The 16,045-nt window shown below is 48.5% G+C and overlaps 2 protein-coding genes across 2 annotated transcripts in view; one reads left to right on the forward strand and one right to left on the reverse strand.

The window, feature by feature from the left end:
- The window catches only part of LOC107107247 (cytochrome P450 20A1), a 37,941-nt gene extending 32,540 nt beyond the window's left edge, over positions 1 to 5,401 (reverse strand). The window contains exons 1-2 of the mRNA XM_015407511.1: positions 5,258 to 5,401; positions 1,166 to 1,215 (exon numbers count right to left, since the gene is read on the reverse strand). Coding sequence (XP_015262997.1) covers positions 1,166 to 1,215; positions 5,258 to 5,329 — 122 coding nt within the window. The 5' untranslated portion in view covers positions 5,330 to 5,401. The remainder of the gene's footprint in view (positions 1 to 1,165; positions 1,216 to 5,257) is intronic.
- A 55-nt stretch (positions 5,402 to 5,456) lies between these two features.
- LOC107107248 (alpha-aspartyl dipeptidase-like) overlaps positions 5,457 to 16,045 on the forward strand; it is an 11,091-nt gene continuing 502 nt past the window's right edge. The window contains exons 1-8 of the mRNA XM_015407512.1: positions 5,457 to 5,665; positions 7,179 to 7,267; positions 8,590 to 8,664; positions 9,692 to 9,771; positions 11,930 to 12,103; positions 13,971 to 14,030; positions 15,001 to 15,083; positions 15,995 to 16,045. The exon at positions 15,995 to 16,045 is cut by the window's right edge and continues 502 nt beyond it. Coding sequence (XP_015262998.1) covers positions 5,565 to 5,665; positions 7,179 to 7,267; positions 8,590 to 8,664; positions 9,692 to 9,771; positions 11,930 to 12,103; positions 13,971 to 14,030; positions 15,001 to 15,083; positions 15,995 to 16,045 — 713 coding nt within the window. The 5' untranslated portion in view covers positions 5,457 to 5,564. The remainder of the gene's footprint in view (positions 5,666 to 7,178; positions 7,268 to 8,589; positions 8,665 to 9,691; positions 9,772 to 11,929; positions 12,104 to 13,970; positions 14,031 to 15,000; positions 15,084 to 15,994) is intronic.

Below are 16,045 nucleotides of genomic sequence, written 5' to 3' on the forward strand. Positions count from 1 at the left end.
TGACTCCACTGGTGAACAACTCTGACTGTAAAACTCTGACTGGTGGGAGTCCAGACTGTGGTAATAATGACCATTTGGAAGCTGAGAGTATACTACCGCCATCCAGTGTTCGCTCTAAGCTGAGTTAGTGTGAGCTAGCTCAAGGGTTTTTAGCCTCCGGCTCACACATTTTTGTCTTAACTCAGGGAGGAGGGCTCCAGAGCAGACTAATTTATGCAGGAGCCAAATCGCCCGCTCACAACTGTAATGCCAGTCGCTCACAAAGTAGAATTTCTGCTCACAAGACTCCACAGCATAGAGGGAACATTGGCTATCACTTATCAATACTTATCAGTATTTATTGACATCTATGTTTACAGGCACTTATATGATTTTACCTATTTAAATATTGTGTTTTAACTACTCTGTTGTTTAAAATATATATATTGCTCAGGGAGGCTCACAGAATATATATCCTGCCGAGGCGGGGAGGGCAGGATATAAATTAAATAAATAATAAAATAAAGAAAGTTTTCCCTCAGATGCAGCCGGTACCTTCCCACTTTAAACCCATGATTGCGAGTCCTCTCCTCTGCGGCCGACAGGAACAGCTCCCTGCGCCTCCTCTCAGTGACAGCCCTTCAAATGTTGAAAAGAGAGCAATCGTGGCCCCCTCAGCCTCCTCATAGAATTACAGTTGGAAAGGGCCATAGAGGCCATTGGACCAGCTGGACTGCAAGGCGTCAAGGGACAGGCCATGCCCTTTCCTTCTCTGCGCACGCAGGGTAGCGGTCAGAGAGGTGACCCCATAGGGGTCTCATCGAAACTTTCTGCTCCCCCAAGAAGGCCTATCTTGCGCAGGTCTATTGCAATCCACAGCACTCCTGGCCTTCACCATAATTAACAGTGGAATGCTAAGCAGAGTCTACTCCAGTCTAAGCCCATTGAAATCAACGGGCTTACACTGGAGTAACTTTCCTTCGGATTACCCTGTAAGAGAGCCAACCCTAAACAGGTCTGCTCAGAATCACACTAAAGTCTGTTCGATGGGGTTTACTTCCAGGAAAATCTTCTTGGGATAGCACTGTAAGTAGCAGAAGTAATGGGGAGGACTGGTAGAGTTCCTGCGTGCATTAGGGAGAGAGGAGGAATGTGCATTTACAGACCCCCTACAAAAGCCACTTACTTTTCATCAGTCGGAGTCATTCCCGGGATACCTGAAGCCTGCCTAGAAGCCTGAGGGGGAAGAAAAACAAAACGCAGTCAGTTGTTTCCGACTAACTGGCACAATTCTACACGCGTCTCTTCAGCAGTGGTGGTGGGAAATGACATCAACTTCTGGTGACCCCTCATGGGGTTTTCAAGGCAAGAGATACTGGGAGGTGGTTCGCCATTGCCTGCCTCTGCGTAGCAACCCAGGATTTCCTTGGTGGTCTCCCATCCAAGGACTAACCCAGGCCGACCGTGCTCAGCTTTGAAGAGCTGATGAGATCGGGCTAGCCTGGGCCATTCAGGTCACCCAAGTAGTAACAAGGCCTGAATAGGCCCCATTTAGTTTCTGAAATCTGATGAGATTGGACTAGCCTCGGCCATCTTTGTCAGCGCCTATTCAGAAGCAGAAGAAGAGGAAGAGGAGAAGAGATTGGATTTATACCCTGCCCTTATCACTGCCTAAAACTGCTTTTTACTTGAGGAGCTGCGGTGGCTCAAGTGGTTAAGACGCTGAACTGCAGGCTGTGGAAGGTCAGTAGTTCAGCAGTTCAAGACCCAGGTGCCGCAAGACGGGGTGGGGTGAGCTCCTGTCTCTAGTTCCAGCTCCTGCCAACCTAGCAGTTCGAAAGCAAGAATTTGCAAGTAGATAAATAGGTACCACTTTGGTGGGAAGGTAACAACATTCCGTGCGCCTTGGTGTTTAGTCATGCCGGCCACATGACCACAGAAACATCTTCGGACAGCGCTGGCTCTTCGGCTTTGAAACGGAGATGTGCACCGCAATCCTAGAGTCGGATTAGACTGGCTTTCGAGCAAGGGAACCTTTACCTTTACCTTTACTTGAGAACACTGTGGCAACACAATCAAAGAAGGCAATTCTTGGACGAAATGTCTATACTTTAGAACCACTGGGCAAGTGACTGCACTTTTAAAGATCTCATTTGCATATTTATTGTGTGCCTGGTGGTTTTATTCTGGAAAAACTTGTTTTCTGGTCCATACTGAATTTATATTTTGTATCCATTCTGATTGTGTCTACATGATTGTATTATATTTATATAGCCATCTTGCCACTCAATTGTTTGACCTCTGAGGAAGGCCTATGCAGGCCGAAACGCGTCAGGTCATGTTTTTAAGCCCGTGTGTATTGCCATGTTATTTATATATTTGATGTGAATGGGCCCTTATATATGTTTTAAAATTTGTAATTAATAAATACACGTATCTTTTTCTATATATATTCTACATTTAGTTTTTAATATTGGCTCTCTTTTTCACATTTTACTAACCTTTGTTAGGTTCTGAATTTTAGTGTTAAGGTTCAGTTTTTTGGCCTTTCTGTCCTTTTTTCTGCCCTTTTTTTGTTGTGACTGGTTAGCGCTTCATGCTAGGGTAATAGACCCAGGTTCAAATCACCAGTCTACCACAGAAGCTCACTAGGTAATGTAGGGCCAGTCACCTACTTTTGGCCTAACCCATCTCACAGCGTTGTTGTGAGGATAAAAAGAGACAGTGTTGCCAACCTCCAGGTGATGGCTGGAGATCCTCCCATCTCTTCTGGGACTACAACTGATCTCCAGGCGACAGAGATCAGTTCCCCTGGAGAAAATGGTAGCTTTGGCAGGTGGACTCTATGCCATTATACCCTTCCCCAAGTCTGAAGTCCCTCCCCTTCCCAAACCCCGCCCTTCCCAGACTCCAACCTCAAAATCTCCAGGAATTTCCCAAACTAGAGCTGGCAACTGAAATCTATTTAAAAAAATACATTTGTGGAGTTGAAAACCCCCAAAGTGATAAAAGCAGCACCTGCAGCTTTAAGAAACAGAGTCCTTTAGGACTGCTGCTAGGCAAACACAGCATTCTAGACTTGGTTTCTTTGTGCAAAAAGGCAGGGAGAGGGGTGCAGGGCCCTTTCCAGGGCTGCTTTGGCCTTTGAGGAAAAACTGGGGGGGGGCAGGCCGGGCAGCCACCACTGGGAGTCTTGATACCACATGACTCACATAGGCCTGGCTGCTTGCTACTGTTCAACAGCAGCCACCCTATTAAAGCCAATCTCATGCAGAGGTTACAGCTTTAGAGTAGGGTCCGGGAAACCCAGTGTACCATGGAAGCTCACTATGTTGCTCCCATCACATGCTTTCAGCCTAACCTACCTCACAGGGTTGTTGTGAGGATAAAAAGAGGAGAGGAGAATGGTGTAAACTGCTTTGGTCCCCACAGCAGAAAAAGGTGAGGTATAAATTAAGTGAATAAATACTAACTATACCAGGTTGGTGAATGGCTGAAAAGGAGAGAATGAGACAGGGAAAGGGGACAGTATACCAAGGTAGCCAGAAGGAGGGAAAGGGGAAATAATGTGAGGAGGGGGCTTTCAGGGAAGGGAGAGAGGAAATAGGAGAGAGGAAATAAGCTGTCCTCCCTGCAAGTCCTTGCAAGTTTCCACTCGTACCTTGCTAATACCCTTTAGGGGTTCAGGTGGGTAGCCGTGTTGGCCTGAAGCAAAAGAACACAGTTTGAGTCCAGTGGCACCTTGAAGACCAACAAAGTTTAATTCTGGGTATAAGCTTTCGTGTGCAGGCACATTTCTTCAGATACATTCAGATATCTGAAGAAGTGTGCGTGCAGACGAAAGCTTAGAGCAGGGGTGTCAAACATGCGGCCTGGGGGGCCAAATCAGGCCCCCAGAGGGCTTCCACCAGGCCCGCAGTGGAACCAGCCATCTCCTGCTTCCAGTTCTGCTGCTGCATCATAGCTTGCTTCGCCAGACTCTCTTAATCACTCAGCCATTTCATGTTTTACCCTGGGTCTTAGACTCAGAACTCTGTGGTGAATGTCAATAAATCAAAAGTAGGTTTGCAGCTTACAGAGCTAATGTTTTAGGCATATTTTTATTTTAAGTTAAAAAAACCTCTTTGTGTTTGTGTCCTTTATAAAGTTTATATCTCCGCTACCTGGCATTACATTTTATGACACACATGGCCCACCCCAACAAGCTCTCATTTATGTCAGATCCGCAGATCTGGCCCTCATAACAAATGAGTTCGACACCCCTGGCTTCAAACATAAGAGAAGCCAATGTTGGATCAAGGCCAGTGGCCCACCCAGTCCAACACTCTGTGTCATACAGTGGCCAGAAACACCAGGTGCCATCAGGAGGTCCAGCAGTGGGGCCAGGACACTAGAAGCCCTCCCCCTGTTGCCCCCCCCCCCGCACCAAGAAGACAGAGCATCCCTTGCCCCATGATTTTGTTGGTCTTAAAGGTGCCACTGGACTCAAACTTTACCCTTTAGAGATGTTAATTTAATTGCTCTGTAACTTTCCACCATACCTGCTTATCCCATTTCACCCCATGCCTGGTTTTAGAGTCCGCTTATCGAACAAACCTTTGGGAGAAGCAATCACTCTCCGCATCAGCGGTCCCTCTGAACACACACACCCCCAACTCCATTGTGCATATAAATCGTGCATCCCAAGAAGTGAGCACCGGCTCACGAAATTTCATGCCACAATAAAATCCCATTCGGCGGCAGGCGGGACGCCTATTTCACTTTAAGCGTTACCAGGTTCCCCCTGGCCACCAGCGGGGGATGGGGAGCAGGGTTGCCAGATCCAGGTTGGGAAACTCCAGGAGACTTGGGGATAGACCTAGGGAAGGACAGGGACCTCAGTGGGGCACAATGCCACACAGCCCTCTCCTGCAGGGGGCCCGATCTCTGTCGTCTGGAGATGAGCTGTAATTCCAGGAGATCCCCAGGCCCCACCTGGAGGCTGGCATCCCATGCCAGCTCTGGAAACTCCTGGAGATTTGGGGGTGGAGCCTGGGGAAGACGGGGACCTCGGTGGGGGGCACAATGCCACAGAGTCCACCCTCCAAAGCAGCCCCTGTCTGCAGGGGAACTGATCTGTGTCGTCTGGAGACGTGCTGCAATTCCCGAGGGTCCCCAGGGCCCGCCTGGAGGCTGGCATCCCCACGCCCCCACCTCGGAGGGACTGCTGCCCCCTAAAGGCGCACACACGCCCCGACGGCTCCAGTCCTTCTCCCCCGTTTCCTCCCGGTGCATTTACCGGGTAGAGGTAGAGGACGGCGCCCACCAAGAGGAGCAAGAAGGTGGCGGCGAAAATGACGAAGTCCAGCATGCTGCGTCCGTCCCTCCGGCGCGGGCCACGTCCCGAGGTGGGGCTTCCTCCGGCCGGCCGGCCCGGGAAGGGAGGGAGAGAACCAGGGGACGCCCCCCAGGAGGCGAGAGCAATCGAGCGATCCGCCGAGGAGGAGGAGGAGGAGGAGGAGGAGGGAAAGAAGGCGGAGGCGCGCCCCGGACTGGCTTCCCTGCTGCTGCGCCTCCCGAGAGGCTGGACTCGACCGGCGGCACAGATGGCCAAGCGGCGGCGGCTCCTGCTGGTCTCCAACTCGACGCTGCACGGCGGGGGCTACTTGGAGCACTGCCAGCAACACCTCCGGGACTTCCTGGGGCCGTGAGTGCGAATCCCCGCTGCGCTCCGGCGGCGGCTGCTGCGCACAGAGAAAAGTTTGCAGCGCGCTCGCTGCGCCCGGAGGGGGTGGGGAGGGGTCGGCGCCTGGCCCCCTTTGTCTCTCTCTCGCCACGCAGGGGCCTTCTTTAAGGCAGGCTTCCGGGGGGAGGGGGGAGGGCCGCGATCCCGTGCGCTTTTCTCTGGGGCTGAGCCCCGCCCCGCGGAACTTACTTCCGAGGAAACAGGCGGAGGGCTGGGCCGAGAAAGTCGCTTGCAAGTCCAGGGGACGCGGCTCCATAGACGTGCACGGGGAGGGATCGGGGTTACTGGAGCCTTTTCTTATGCAGCTGGAGATCTAGCATGTTTTGTTCGTAAGACAGAGAAGTTATAAAGACTGCAGCGTTTTCTGGGAGCGATTTCCCCCCCTTCCCGCTTAAAAAAAAAGTGGCTGGTTTTACTTTAGAGTAAAGATGATTAGACGCAGGTAAACCATTGGAGTGCTTTGGGTCGGGCTAGGTACCTTGGGAGTGGGGATTTCCCGGGTAGCAGGCTGAAGCGCCTGATCAAACCAAAAGGAAAAGGATTATATTTCCAGGGAAGAAATAGAAGTCCTGTCCAGTTATACAGGGAGTTGGCACTGAGGTGGTCCCTTATGAGAGGAAAGGGTTATAGACTACTCAGAGGAAAGAAGACGTGTTGCGATTTCAGAAAAGGGGAAATAATTTGGTACAGAGTGACCTTTCCTGAATACCTGAACAGTTATTAGGAAACTATATACCGAACCGCTGTAACTGAAACCAAAGTACTTAGTCAACCACCTCTCACTGAGAAGAACCCAGAATTTGTGAAAATAAGCTGCTACCACACCATCTTGTCTGTCAACTGAAAAATATACTGTTTTACCAACAGTGTTTACCTCAGCCTTTTCAATGCCTGACTATCCCATACAATCCCTATTAAATACAATCTTCATTATTGTTCACTGTTACCAGAGGTTTTGTTTGTTTGTTTGAAAAAGAATTGCCGGAGGTCTCAAGAGGGAAAGGAAGTTTTCAGTCTGTATACTGAATACTCATGAACTTTTAAACATTTTAAAAAGGATTTTGTCGAAGAGGTTCCGGAACGCCATTCCGGTGCATTCCTCCAGAAAAAAAGCCCTGATTCTTACACAGCCTCTAGTGTCATTTCAAGGGCTCTAAAAAGAGGACTCCTGTTTCCTCCTGACAAGTTCTTGGGCTAGGCAAAAGCCAAATTAGATTCTGTCACAGAGTGGGACATTCAGATTTATAAAGTTGCTGTCACACCACTTAGGGGGCTAGCTCAGGACCTGAAGGGACCTGAGAATTTTGGCAGGAAAAATCTGCCTCAGAATGAAGAAGCAGCAGGGCTCCATCATGGATGTATTGGGGAGTTCTGGATAAAGCGTGCAGAAGTGCTCCTGAGATGCGTGCATATGTCTTGACATTAGCTGCTGATAGACTGTTTGCATGTGCAGTGACCAAGTTGTCTTTTTCAGGAACGTGAAGAGAATTTTGTTTGTGCCTTATGCCCTGAGTGACCGAGAGGCTTATGCCAAGATGGCAAGGGAGACGTTTGAAAGCTTAGGTAAGGCAAGCATTGCCCTTTATTGGCCTAGAGAGGGGGAAAAACCTTGTCTGTTTATCTATTCACAGTCCTCCTTTCTCACTGAAACTCAAGGAGGATTACCCCATCTACCTCACCGTTACATCAACACAGCCAATAGTGCGAGACGACTAATAAGCTATGTCATAGGACTAGGATGATATAAGTCCGGAATAAAGCATTCAGCTGGGGTCCCTGATCTTTTTGAGTCTGTGAGCAGGTTTGGAATTCTGACACAGGGTGGTAGGCGGAACCATAAAATGGCTGCCACAGGAGATGGAGCCAGCCACAAAAGGGCTGCCACAGCTTACCTTCAGTCACATATGAAGAACCTTGTACTGTGGTAGCAGCTGCTGCCAAAGCAATGTTTTAAAAAATGTACACAGTCAGTCAGCTCTCCAGTGGCCAGTCAGAAGCTCTGTTGGGCAAAAGCCTCATCTGCCCCCTACCCACTTTCTTAAGACATTTGGTGGGTACCAGGAAAGGTGTCGGTGTGCACCATAGTGCCCATGGGCGCCATGTTGGGGACCCCTGGCGTACTGTAGTTATTGCCCATGAAGACCTGCAGCATTGTTATCCTGAATCAGCAACTTTTAATAGTGAGAACTTTGTAGCCAGATCCTGTTGCTTTGGGGGTTGGGTGGGGAGTAGAGAGCCAGTTTGGTGTAGTGGTTAAGAGCAACGGAATCTAATCTGGAGAACTAGGTTCGATTCCCCACGCCTTCACATGAAGCCAGCTGGGTGACCTTGGGCCGGTGTCAGTTCTTTCAGAGCTCTCCCAGACCCTAAAGACAAGTATAGCTCACCACTAGGTTAACGCTAAGAGCTTGTGGGTGCCAGACAGTCTTCGGATCGCCTGGCTATTCTACGTACAATGCCATACAACAATTAATTATTAATCAGTTGGGGTGTCTGCTCTGCCTGTGTTTTGCTCTCTCTGGTGGGCGATTCGATATTACACGGCACTATGTCCGGGATAAAAACCTGCGCAGAAAAGCCCCGAGATTCTGAACTGCAGTTTAATCCTGATTTAGAGTTCCTCAGTTTGTGGGAAGAAACAGGGGGGTGAGGCTCCGGCCAAGTCATCCAGGTCCAGAAGGTTATCTTGTCACGTGGTGCCCGTTTGGACACAGATTGAATTCAAAGCCCCTAAAACCAGGAAGCTCTCAGTCACCTGCCGCACCCAAGGTTAGGAAGAAGGGGTGTTCCCCAGCACATCTGTGGTGAAAAAGCAGGGGCTTGTCCCATCACAACTTGTCCCCCCCCCCCCCATTTATTCTTCAATGCCTTGTCTTTTTCCCCAGGCTATGGACTGGACAGTATTCACGAGTCTCCTGATCCTACAGAAGCTGTAAGGAAAGCGGAAGCTATTTTTATCGGTAAAGAGGAGCTCCTTTTTGGACTTTGTCTGAACACGCCTCACTGAGCCACGTTCTTGATAACAACAGAACTGAAACCCAGGGTGGTTGCTTAATAAGAGAAGCCTAAACTCTGATTTCCCTTTGTTGGCAATAACACTGAGATTATCGGACAGAAATCTGCATTCAGATCTCACGACAAATTGGGGGCAGTGATTCTGGTACAAAGGTCTAGTTTGGTGTAGCAGTTGTGAACTGGGAAGTAGGGCAGCATCCACCTACGGTTGGGTATTATGCCATAGCAGTTATTTGCAACGGGATTTTCCTGTGCATACAAGATCCTGTGCATGCTATATTCAGCAGCATAGCAGTTATTTGCAACTGGATTTTCCTGTGCATACAAGAGAATTTAGTTGCAAAACAATGGTAATGCTATATTCAGCAGCATGTGGATGTAGCCTAAATGCCGGCTCTCAACGCAGCTGTTGACCTGCTATAGGACCACAGGAAGCCATCTTATACTGCGCTGACTAGCTAATTTGGCAGGGAGTGGTTTTCTGTAATCTTGGATAAAGAGAGGTCGTTCTGAAAGTTGCTACCTTAGATCTTTTAACAGAGGCCCATGAGACTGAGCCCTGACCTGAATGGCCCAGGCTAGCCCGATCTTATCGGATCTCGGAAGCTAAGCAGGGTCTGCCCTGGTCAGTATTTGGATGGGAGACTGCTAAGGAAGCCCAGGGTTGTTATGTAGAGGCAGGCAATGGCAAACCACCCCTGCTCGTCTCTTGCCCTGAAAACCTCATGGGGGGTCACCATAAGTCGGCTGTGACTTGACGGTGCTTTCCACCCCCCACCCCCCGGGATCTTCTGCATGCAAAGAATGTGCTATGCTGTTAAGCCACCATCACTCCCCTGATAGCTCTGCACTTGGAAGAATATCGGTCTGGACTAGGCTTGGGTCTCTTGCTGGGTTCGGGTCTTGTTCTCCTGGGCCTGTGTTAACACAAGTGGTCGGCTTTAGGTCCAACCAGACTTCTTTTTCCTGCAGGTGGTGGCAATACCTTTCGTCTTTTGAAAGCTCTTTACGACAACGGTCTGATACAGCCGATCAGGAAAAGAGTTCTGGAGGTAGTATAACAACATTTCAGCACGTAGTAGGAAGGAAATTGACAGAACATTCCGAAAGCATAGTTGCGTTGTAGCAAATCTTTACAATGCTCTTGATGTTTGTAGGCATTCTGTGTCTGTGCTGTGATTTGGCCTGCTCATGGTCGTCTTTGTCTAGTGCATCATCTGCCACATGAAGATCAAGGGCTGGGCAGGCCTGAGCAATCAATCTCCTATCATCGCTGCACGGTGATAGATTTGTCTCCACAGGGCAAATGCAATCAAGAGGTCCAGACAGTAGAAACTTGGGATCACGTATTTTGTGCAGCTGTTATCTGGCACTTTGATCCTGCACTAAACATTGCATTCAAGTCCAGTAGAACTAATGAAGGATTGACTTGAGGGCTCCCAAGTTGTTTGTGGTGGAACACTTCTAAGATCGTATAAGAACATAAGAAGAGTCCTGCTGGATCAGACTGATGGTCCATCTAGTCCAGCGTCCTGTCTCACACAGTGGCCAGCCAGTTCCTCTGAAGGGCCAGCAGCGGGGCAGAGAGGCCAAGACCTTCCTAAGAACGTAAGAAGTGCCCTGCTGGATCAGACCAATAATCCATCTAGGCCAGCATCCTGTCTCATACAGTGGCCAGCCAGTTCCTCTGGAGGGCCAACAATAGGGCAGAGAGGCCGAGGCCTTCCTAAGAACATCAGAAGAGCCCTGCTGGATCAGACCAGTGGTCCATCTAGTCCAGCATTCTGTCTCCTGATGGCACTGGTATTTCTGGCCACTGTGTGATACAGAGTGTTGGACTGGATGGGCCTTTGGCCTGATCCAACATTGTTGGATCTCTTATGTTCTTATGTCTCACACAATGGCCAGCCAGTTCCTCTGGAGGGCCAACGATGGGGCATGGAGGCTGAGGCCTTCCCATGATGTTGCCTCTTGGTCTTAGTGTCTGCTAAGCAAGAGTCATGTAACCATCAACTTTTTCAAAGTTAAATCTTGAGTGCATGCCATCAGCAGTGGTCATACTTGGACGTCAGGAACAGAGATGGTAGTGCTTCCCATTGTTGGGGAAGGTGTAAGACGAAGCAACAGTTTTTCCAGTTTAGACTTTGGCTGTAATCCTATCCACACGTAGCTGGCATTGTCCCACTCAGTTAAGTAGGAATTACTTCCCATTAAATACGCACAGAATTTTGATCTAGTAAGTGGGGTGGATGGGGAATGACCACAAAAAAACAACAACCCAAAGCTAAATATTATGTACTGGAGACTTCAGTGTTCCCTCTAAGCTGTGTTTGTGTGCAGCCACTCATTAACACCGGAAGCCCCGCTCCGCAGCGATCTGGAGCCACGCAGGGTCTTGCACTGCCCGTGGTCCATTTTAGGATTACAGCAGGATGTGAACTGCTCCGCTCAATGCGGGGAGGGAATAGAGGGAACATTGACCAGAGTCTGGAGAAACACTTGCACTTAAGTGTTTCTCCAGGGCCAGATAACATAGTAAGCAAAGATTAAACCTTGCATTTATTCAGTGTTTTAAGGACAGCGCTGCTAGACTGTCTTTAACCACGAAGTTTGCATGCCTCCTTTCGTACCAGGGAGGGTTTTCTAGCTTGCAATGATCTTTTAAAAGAAAAGAAGCGCAAGTTGGGCGAAGTTCAAGCCCTGCCATTAGCAGGACGTCTGTATTCTTCTGCAAGCGAAGGATGGGTTTTTTGGGCTCCCAAGAAGATAAAGCTTCTTCTTCCAGATCTCGGAATGGAAAATTCCACCTCCTCCAGTCCGCCACTCATCCGCCACCTCTTTGCAGCTAGGCTTAGATGCCACCAAACCGAGACATTCCCATCCGGTTGCACTCTCCGAATGTGTACTTTCTCACTGGACGTGCCTCAAGCACCCAGATTCCTCTCAGGAATGTAAGAGGAATGCCATTGTTTGTCATTTACAAAATTGGTGTGCCTCCCTTTGCACCACGGAGCATTTTTAAGCACAGATATTAATGCTGACTTTGTGATCTTCATAAAGAACAGACCCAAGTTGGACAAGCAGAGGGCTCTGCGGGGGCTGGAGGTCTTGAGCAAAGAGGTCTTTGAACTCCGAATGGTCTTTTATTCAGTGTTTCAGTAAGTGGTAGCATTTTTTTAAGCTAAGCTGAAGCGCATTTGTGTCTTACAGGACGGGATCCCATACGTGGGATCCAGTGCAGGAACGAACGTGGCCACAATCAGCATCAACACGACCAACGACATGCCGATTGTGTACCCCCCTTCCTTGGCAGCCCTCGATTTGGTTCCTTTCAACATCAACCCGCATTACTTGGATCCGGATGTTAACAGCACGCACATGGGGGTAGCGTCTTTTCAGACCATCCTCAGCCACAGTGGCATGCCGTTTCCGCAGAGGGACACCACCCTTCAGCAAGCCTGTGAAGCATAAAGAAAACCTACCCTTTGGGTAGTGGTTTGTTCCCTTTGGGTGTAGTTAGGTTAGGAAGCTGACCTGTAGTTTGGCATGATGCTGGACGGGTGATGGGCCTGCTTATGAAGCTGAGTGCTGTGCAGACACACATGGGTTGTGTCTGTGCCTCAGGGGTAGAATGAAATTGGGTAGGTGTCAGTGTTCCCTCTGAGCAAGCTCAGTTTTTTAGTCTCCAGCTCACACATTTTTGTCTTAGCTCAAGAAGGATGGCTCCAGAGCAAACCTAATTTATGCAGGAGCCAAATCCCTCGCTCACAATTTTAACACCAGTGGCTCACAATATAGAATTTTTGCTCACAAGACTCCACAGCTTAGAGGGAACATTGGCTAGGCATGTTAGTCTGTCTGTAGCAGTAGGAAAGAGTAAGAGTCAGGAGCACCTGAAGACGAACAAACTATGTGTCAGGGCATGAGTGTTTTTAGAAACCGGTTGGGGCCAGGTGGGGCTTTTGCTCAGCAAAGCTTCTGATTGGCCACTGGTGATTTGATTGGCTGGGCAGATTTTTAAAAACGTTGCTTTGGCAGCAGCTGTCCAAATGGCACAAGGATCTTCAGACATTTGGCTGAAGGTAAGCTGTGGCAGCCGTTTTGTGGCTGGCTTCACCTCCTTTGGCAGCCATGTCAGAATCCCAAAGGTGTCCACAGGCTTAAAAGGTTGGGGAGACCTGCTCTAGTCTTTCCTCATCGGAAAAGTGTTCCAGCCCCTTAATTGTCTAAGTGAAGCCAGGCTCTGGTACCTCTGTGACTGCACTACTGTGATGAAACAGTTCTAATTGGGTAGCAGTTTGGTAACAAATTTCAGATGTGTCATCGGTGGTAGAAAATGCCATCAAGTCACCGCTGACTTATGGCAACCCTGCAGGGTTTTCAAGGCAAGAGACTTCAGAGGTAGTTTCCTATTGCCTGCCTCTGCATAGCAACTCCGGTCTTCCTTGATGGTCTCCCATCCAAATACTGACCAGGGCCAACTTGCTTAGCTTCCAAGATCTGATGAGTTCAGGCTAGCTTGAGCTGTCCAGGTCAGGGTGATGTTTAATTACCAGTACTGATGTTTTGAATCATGGAGTGGTCTTAGCTGCAGAGACCCCCAAGGAAGTCCAGGGTCACTATGCAGAGGCAGGCAATGGCAAAATACTTCTTAGTCCATTGCCTTGAAAACCCTACAGGGTGGCCACATGTCAGCTGCAACTCGGTGGCACTTCACACACACACACACACACGCTGTAGTCATCTGTGCCCTTACTTAGGAGTAAGCGCTATTGAAAGGGACTAAGATGTGCTAAAAAGTAGGTTTATGAACAGGTTGTATATCTGCTTCTGGCCTTCACACATCTCAGCAAGAAGATTTGCAAGAGGTTATAGCCATAGCTAGGTATAAATCTGCTTCATACAATGATTTGTAGACTAAAGTTCTGCTCACAGTGGCGGCCTGTAGCTTGCCTTTTGGGATCCATGTCTCTTTAATTCACCTGACACCTCCCACCCCACCTGTATTGAGAATAGAGAAAGTTTCCCTTGTTTGGTTCTCTCTCTCAGATAATAAATTTTCATTTGGGTTCCTAAAACACATAAAATTAACCTTTTAAAGAAAAACCTCATCTTGAAGAAACACATTATATTCACCCTACATACCTAGAAAGAGAGTAAACAAAATTTAACCATTGTCGTGCCTTCATATCTAAAATACTACTGCTTTTTTATCAGGTGGGTAATTTATTTATATTTACCATAATCGCAGGAAACCCGTGAGAAAAGGATTCTTCAGTACCATGAGGAACCAGACACCCCTCCAGTGCTGGTGAGTTATTTCAGTCCAAAAGCCGTGGGTTTTTAGGTTCTTTTTCCCTCCACTTGACTTACTATGTTTGCTTGGAGTTCACTCAGCATAGACCAGAAAGCAACCTGCCCTGCCTCTGACTGAGCCCTGTTGGTTGCATGATTCCAAAATTGAAGGGTATGCGGGGAAGGTGCCTCTTCCTATCAATAGACAGAGCAGATAGAACTGAGGAGGGTCCAATAAACAGACAATAGTGGCTGGGTCAACTGTAAAAATAGTTATTTACTTCGTTTATACTTCACTTTTCTTCCCAATGAGGACCCAAGGTGGCTTACCTAGTTCCCCTCTCCTCCATTTTATCCTCTCTACAACCCCCATGAGGTAAGTCAGGCTGAGATCATGTGACTGGCCCAAGGTCACCCAGCAGGCTTCCATGGCAAACTGGAGATCTCTCAGATCCTGGGTCTCTCAGATCCTGGTCTGACACACTAACTACCACCAATGGATTCATTTAGGGGCACACATCATTCTCCCGCCCTCCATTTTATCCTCACAACCCCCCACAGCAAGTTTTGTGGCAGAGCGAAGATTTGAACGGCATCTTCCCGAACCTCATCTGACACTGAACTGTGACACCACACTGGCTTGTAATGCTTTTCCTTAAATATATACTGGAGATAAGTATCCCCCCCTCCCCAAGTTCAAAAATTATAGATGATGCATGGTAGAGAAACCAAAAGCTCCAATTCACACAGTCGCATCGACAAGTTCAGAACACAGGTCAGCCAGATCTGTGCGGGATTTCACCTTTGCCGAAAGTGTATCACTGCATTTTCCTCAGTGTGCTTACAACTTTGTTTTTCCTCAAGCCGCCATTACTGTGTTGTTGCCAGGCGCAAATCTCGTCATGTGGACCTGCCCTTGAACGTTGGTGGTGGAGGCAGTAATAATATGGAGCTGACTCAAATGTTGTGTTCTTCACCCAATTAAGGGCTTGCGTGAGGGATCGCTGCTGCTTGTGGAAGGAAATAAAGCTACCCTGCAAGGAAAAACTGGGGCTCGGTTGTTTGTGAGGTAAACTAAAGAGATGTGTTCCTTTTGGCACTTGAATGATAAATAGTGCATTTTTGCTTACTGAAGCTCTGTTTTTACTTATCAAAACTTTTCTATACCACCTTTCTTCACCTCATGGCGAAGCAGAGGCAGTTTACATAAAGATTTCTTATCCTGTCAGCTTCAATAATGCTAAACTTCAGAATCCTAATAATACCAAAGCCCGGGTTTTAAAACTAGGAGCCCACCAGACCTGAGCACTACTCAGCCAGCTGATTTGGATGAAAGGCCCCTTTCACCCAACTGCTTCCTCCCTCTGGCAGGCAGTGGCACCAGGTAGCCCTTGGGACTCTCAAAACCACCTGTCTGGCAGTGAGGTGCAGTGGCAAGTTGCTGCCACCCAGAAGTACACCACCCATTCTTTACTTTTGTGATGTGGATGACGAAAGAGTGGAGGAGTCGCTGTTACGGCCATCTGGTGGCATGCAAGGGGTGTGTGTGTCGTCTGCTGTAGCAGGGCAGGTGATAGCTGTGGGCCCTCCTAGAGCGCACAGGCCCCAGCAGCTGCCCAACGATGCTGCCCCCCCCCCCAAGCCCTGTACCAGTGTGACAGCATCTTTTGCAGATCTTTCTACAAACCTGGAAAACTCCCAGGTTTGCAGAAAAATCTGAAAGAAATACATTAACAGGGTTACACCCCACCAAAATAATAGAAACAGCACCTGTACCTTTAAAGAAAGGAGATCTCAGTGGCCGTTATGGAGGTCGCTAGGCAACCACAACAATATTGCCAACCTTTCAGGAAAAGGCAGGGCTTACAGGGCGGGGGAGAGAACTGGCAGATCCTTGTGTATTCCCCATTTGTCGTCCCCTAATACTAATATATTTTTTTAATTTGCAAAGTTAAACAGACTCATTTTCTCTTTGTTTAGAGGGAATTCCCCAACAGAACATAAACCAGGAATGGATTTCAGCTTCCTGCT

This window comes from Gekko japonicus, unplaced genomic scaffold, assembly GCF_001447785.1.
Source record: "Gekko japonicus isolate JY-2015 unplaced genomic scaffold, Gekko_japonicus_V1.1 scaffold870, whole genome shotgun sequence".
In the NCBI taxonomy this organism is placed as follows: Eukaryota; Metazoa; Chordata; class Lepidosauria; order Squamata; family Gekkonidae; genus Gekko; species Gekko japonicus.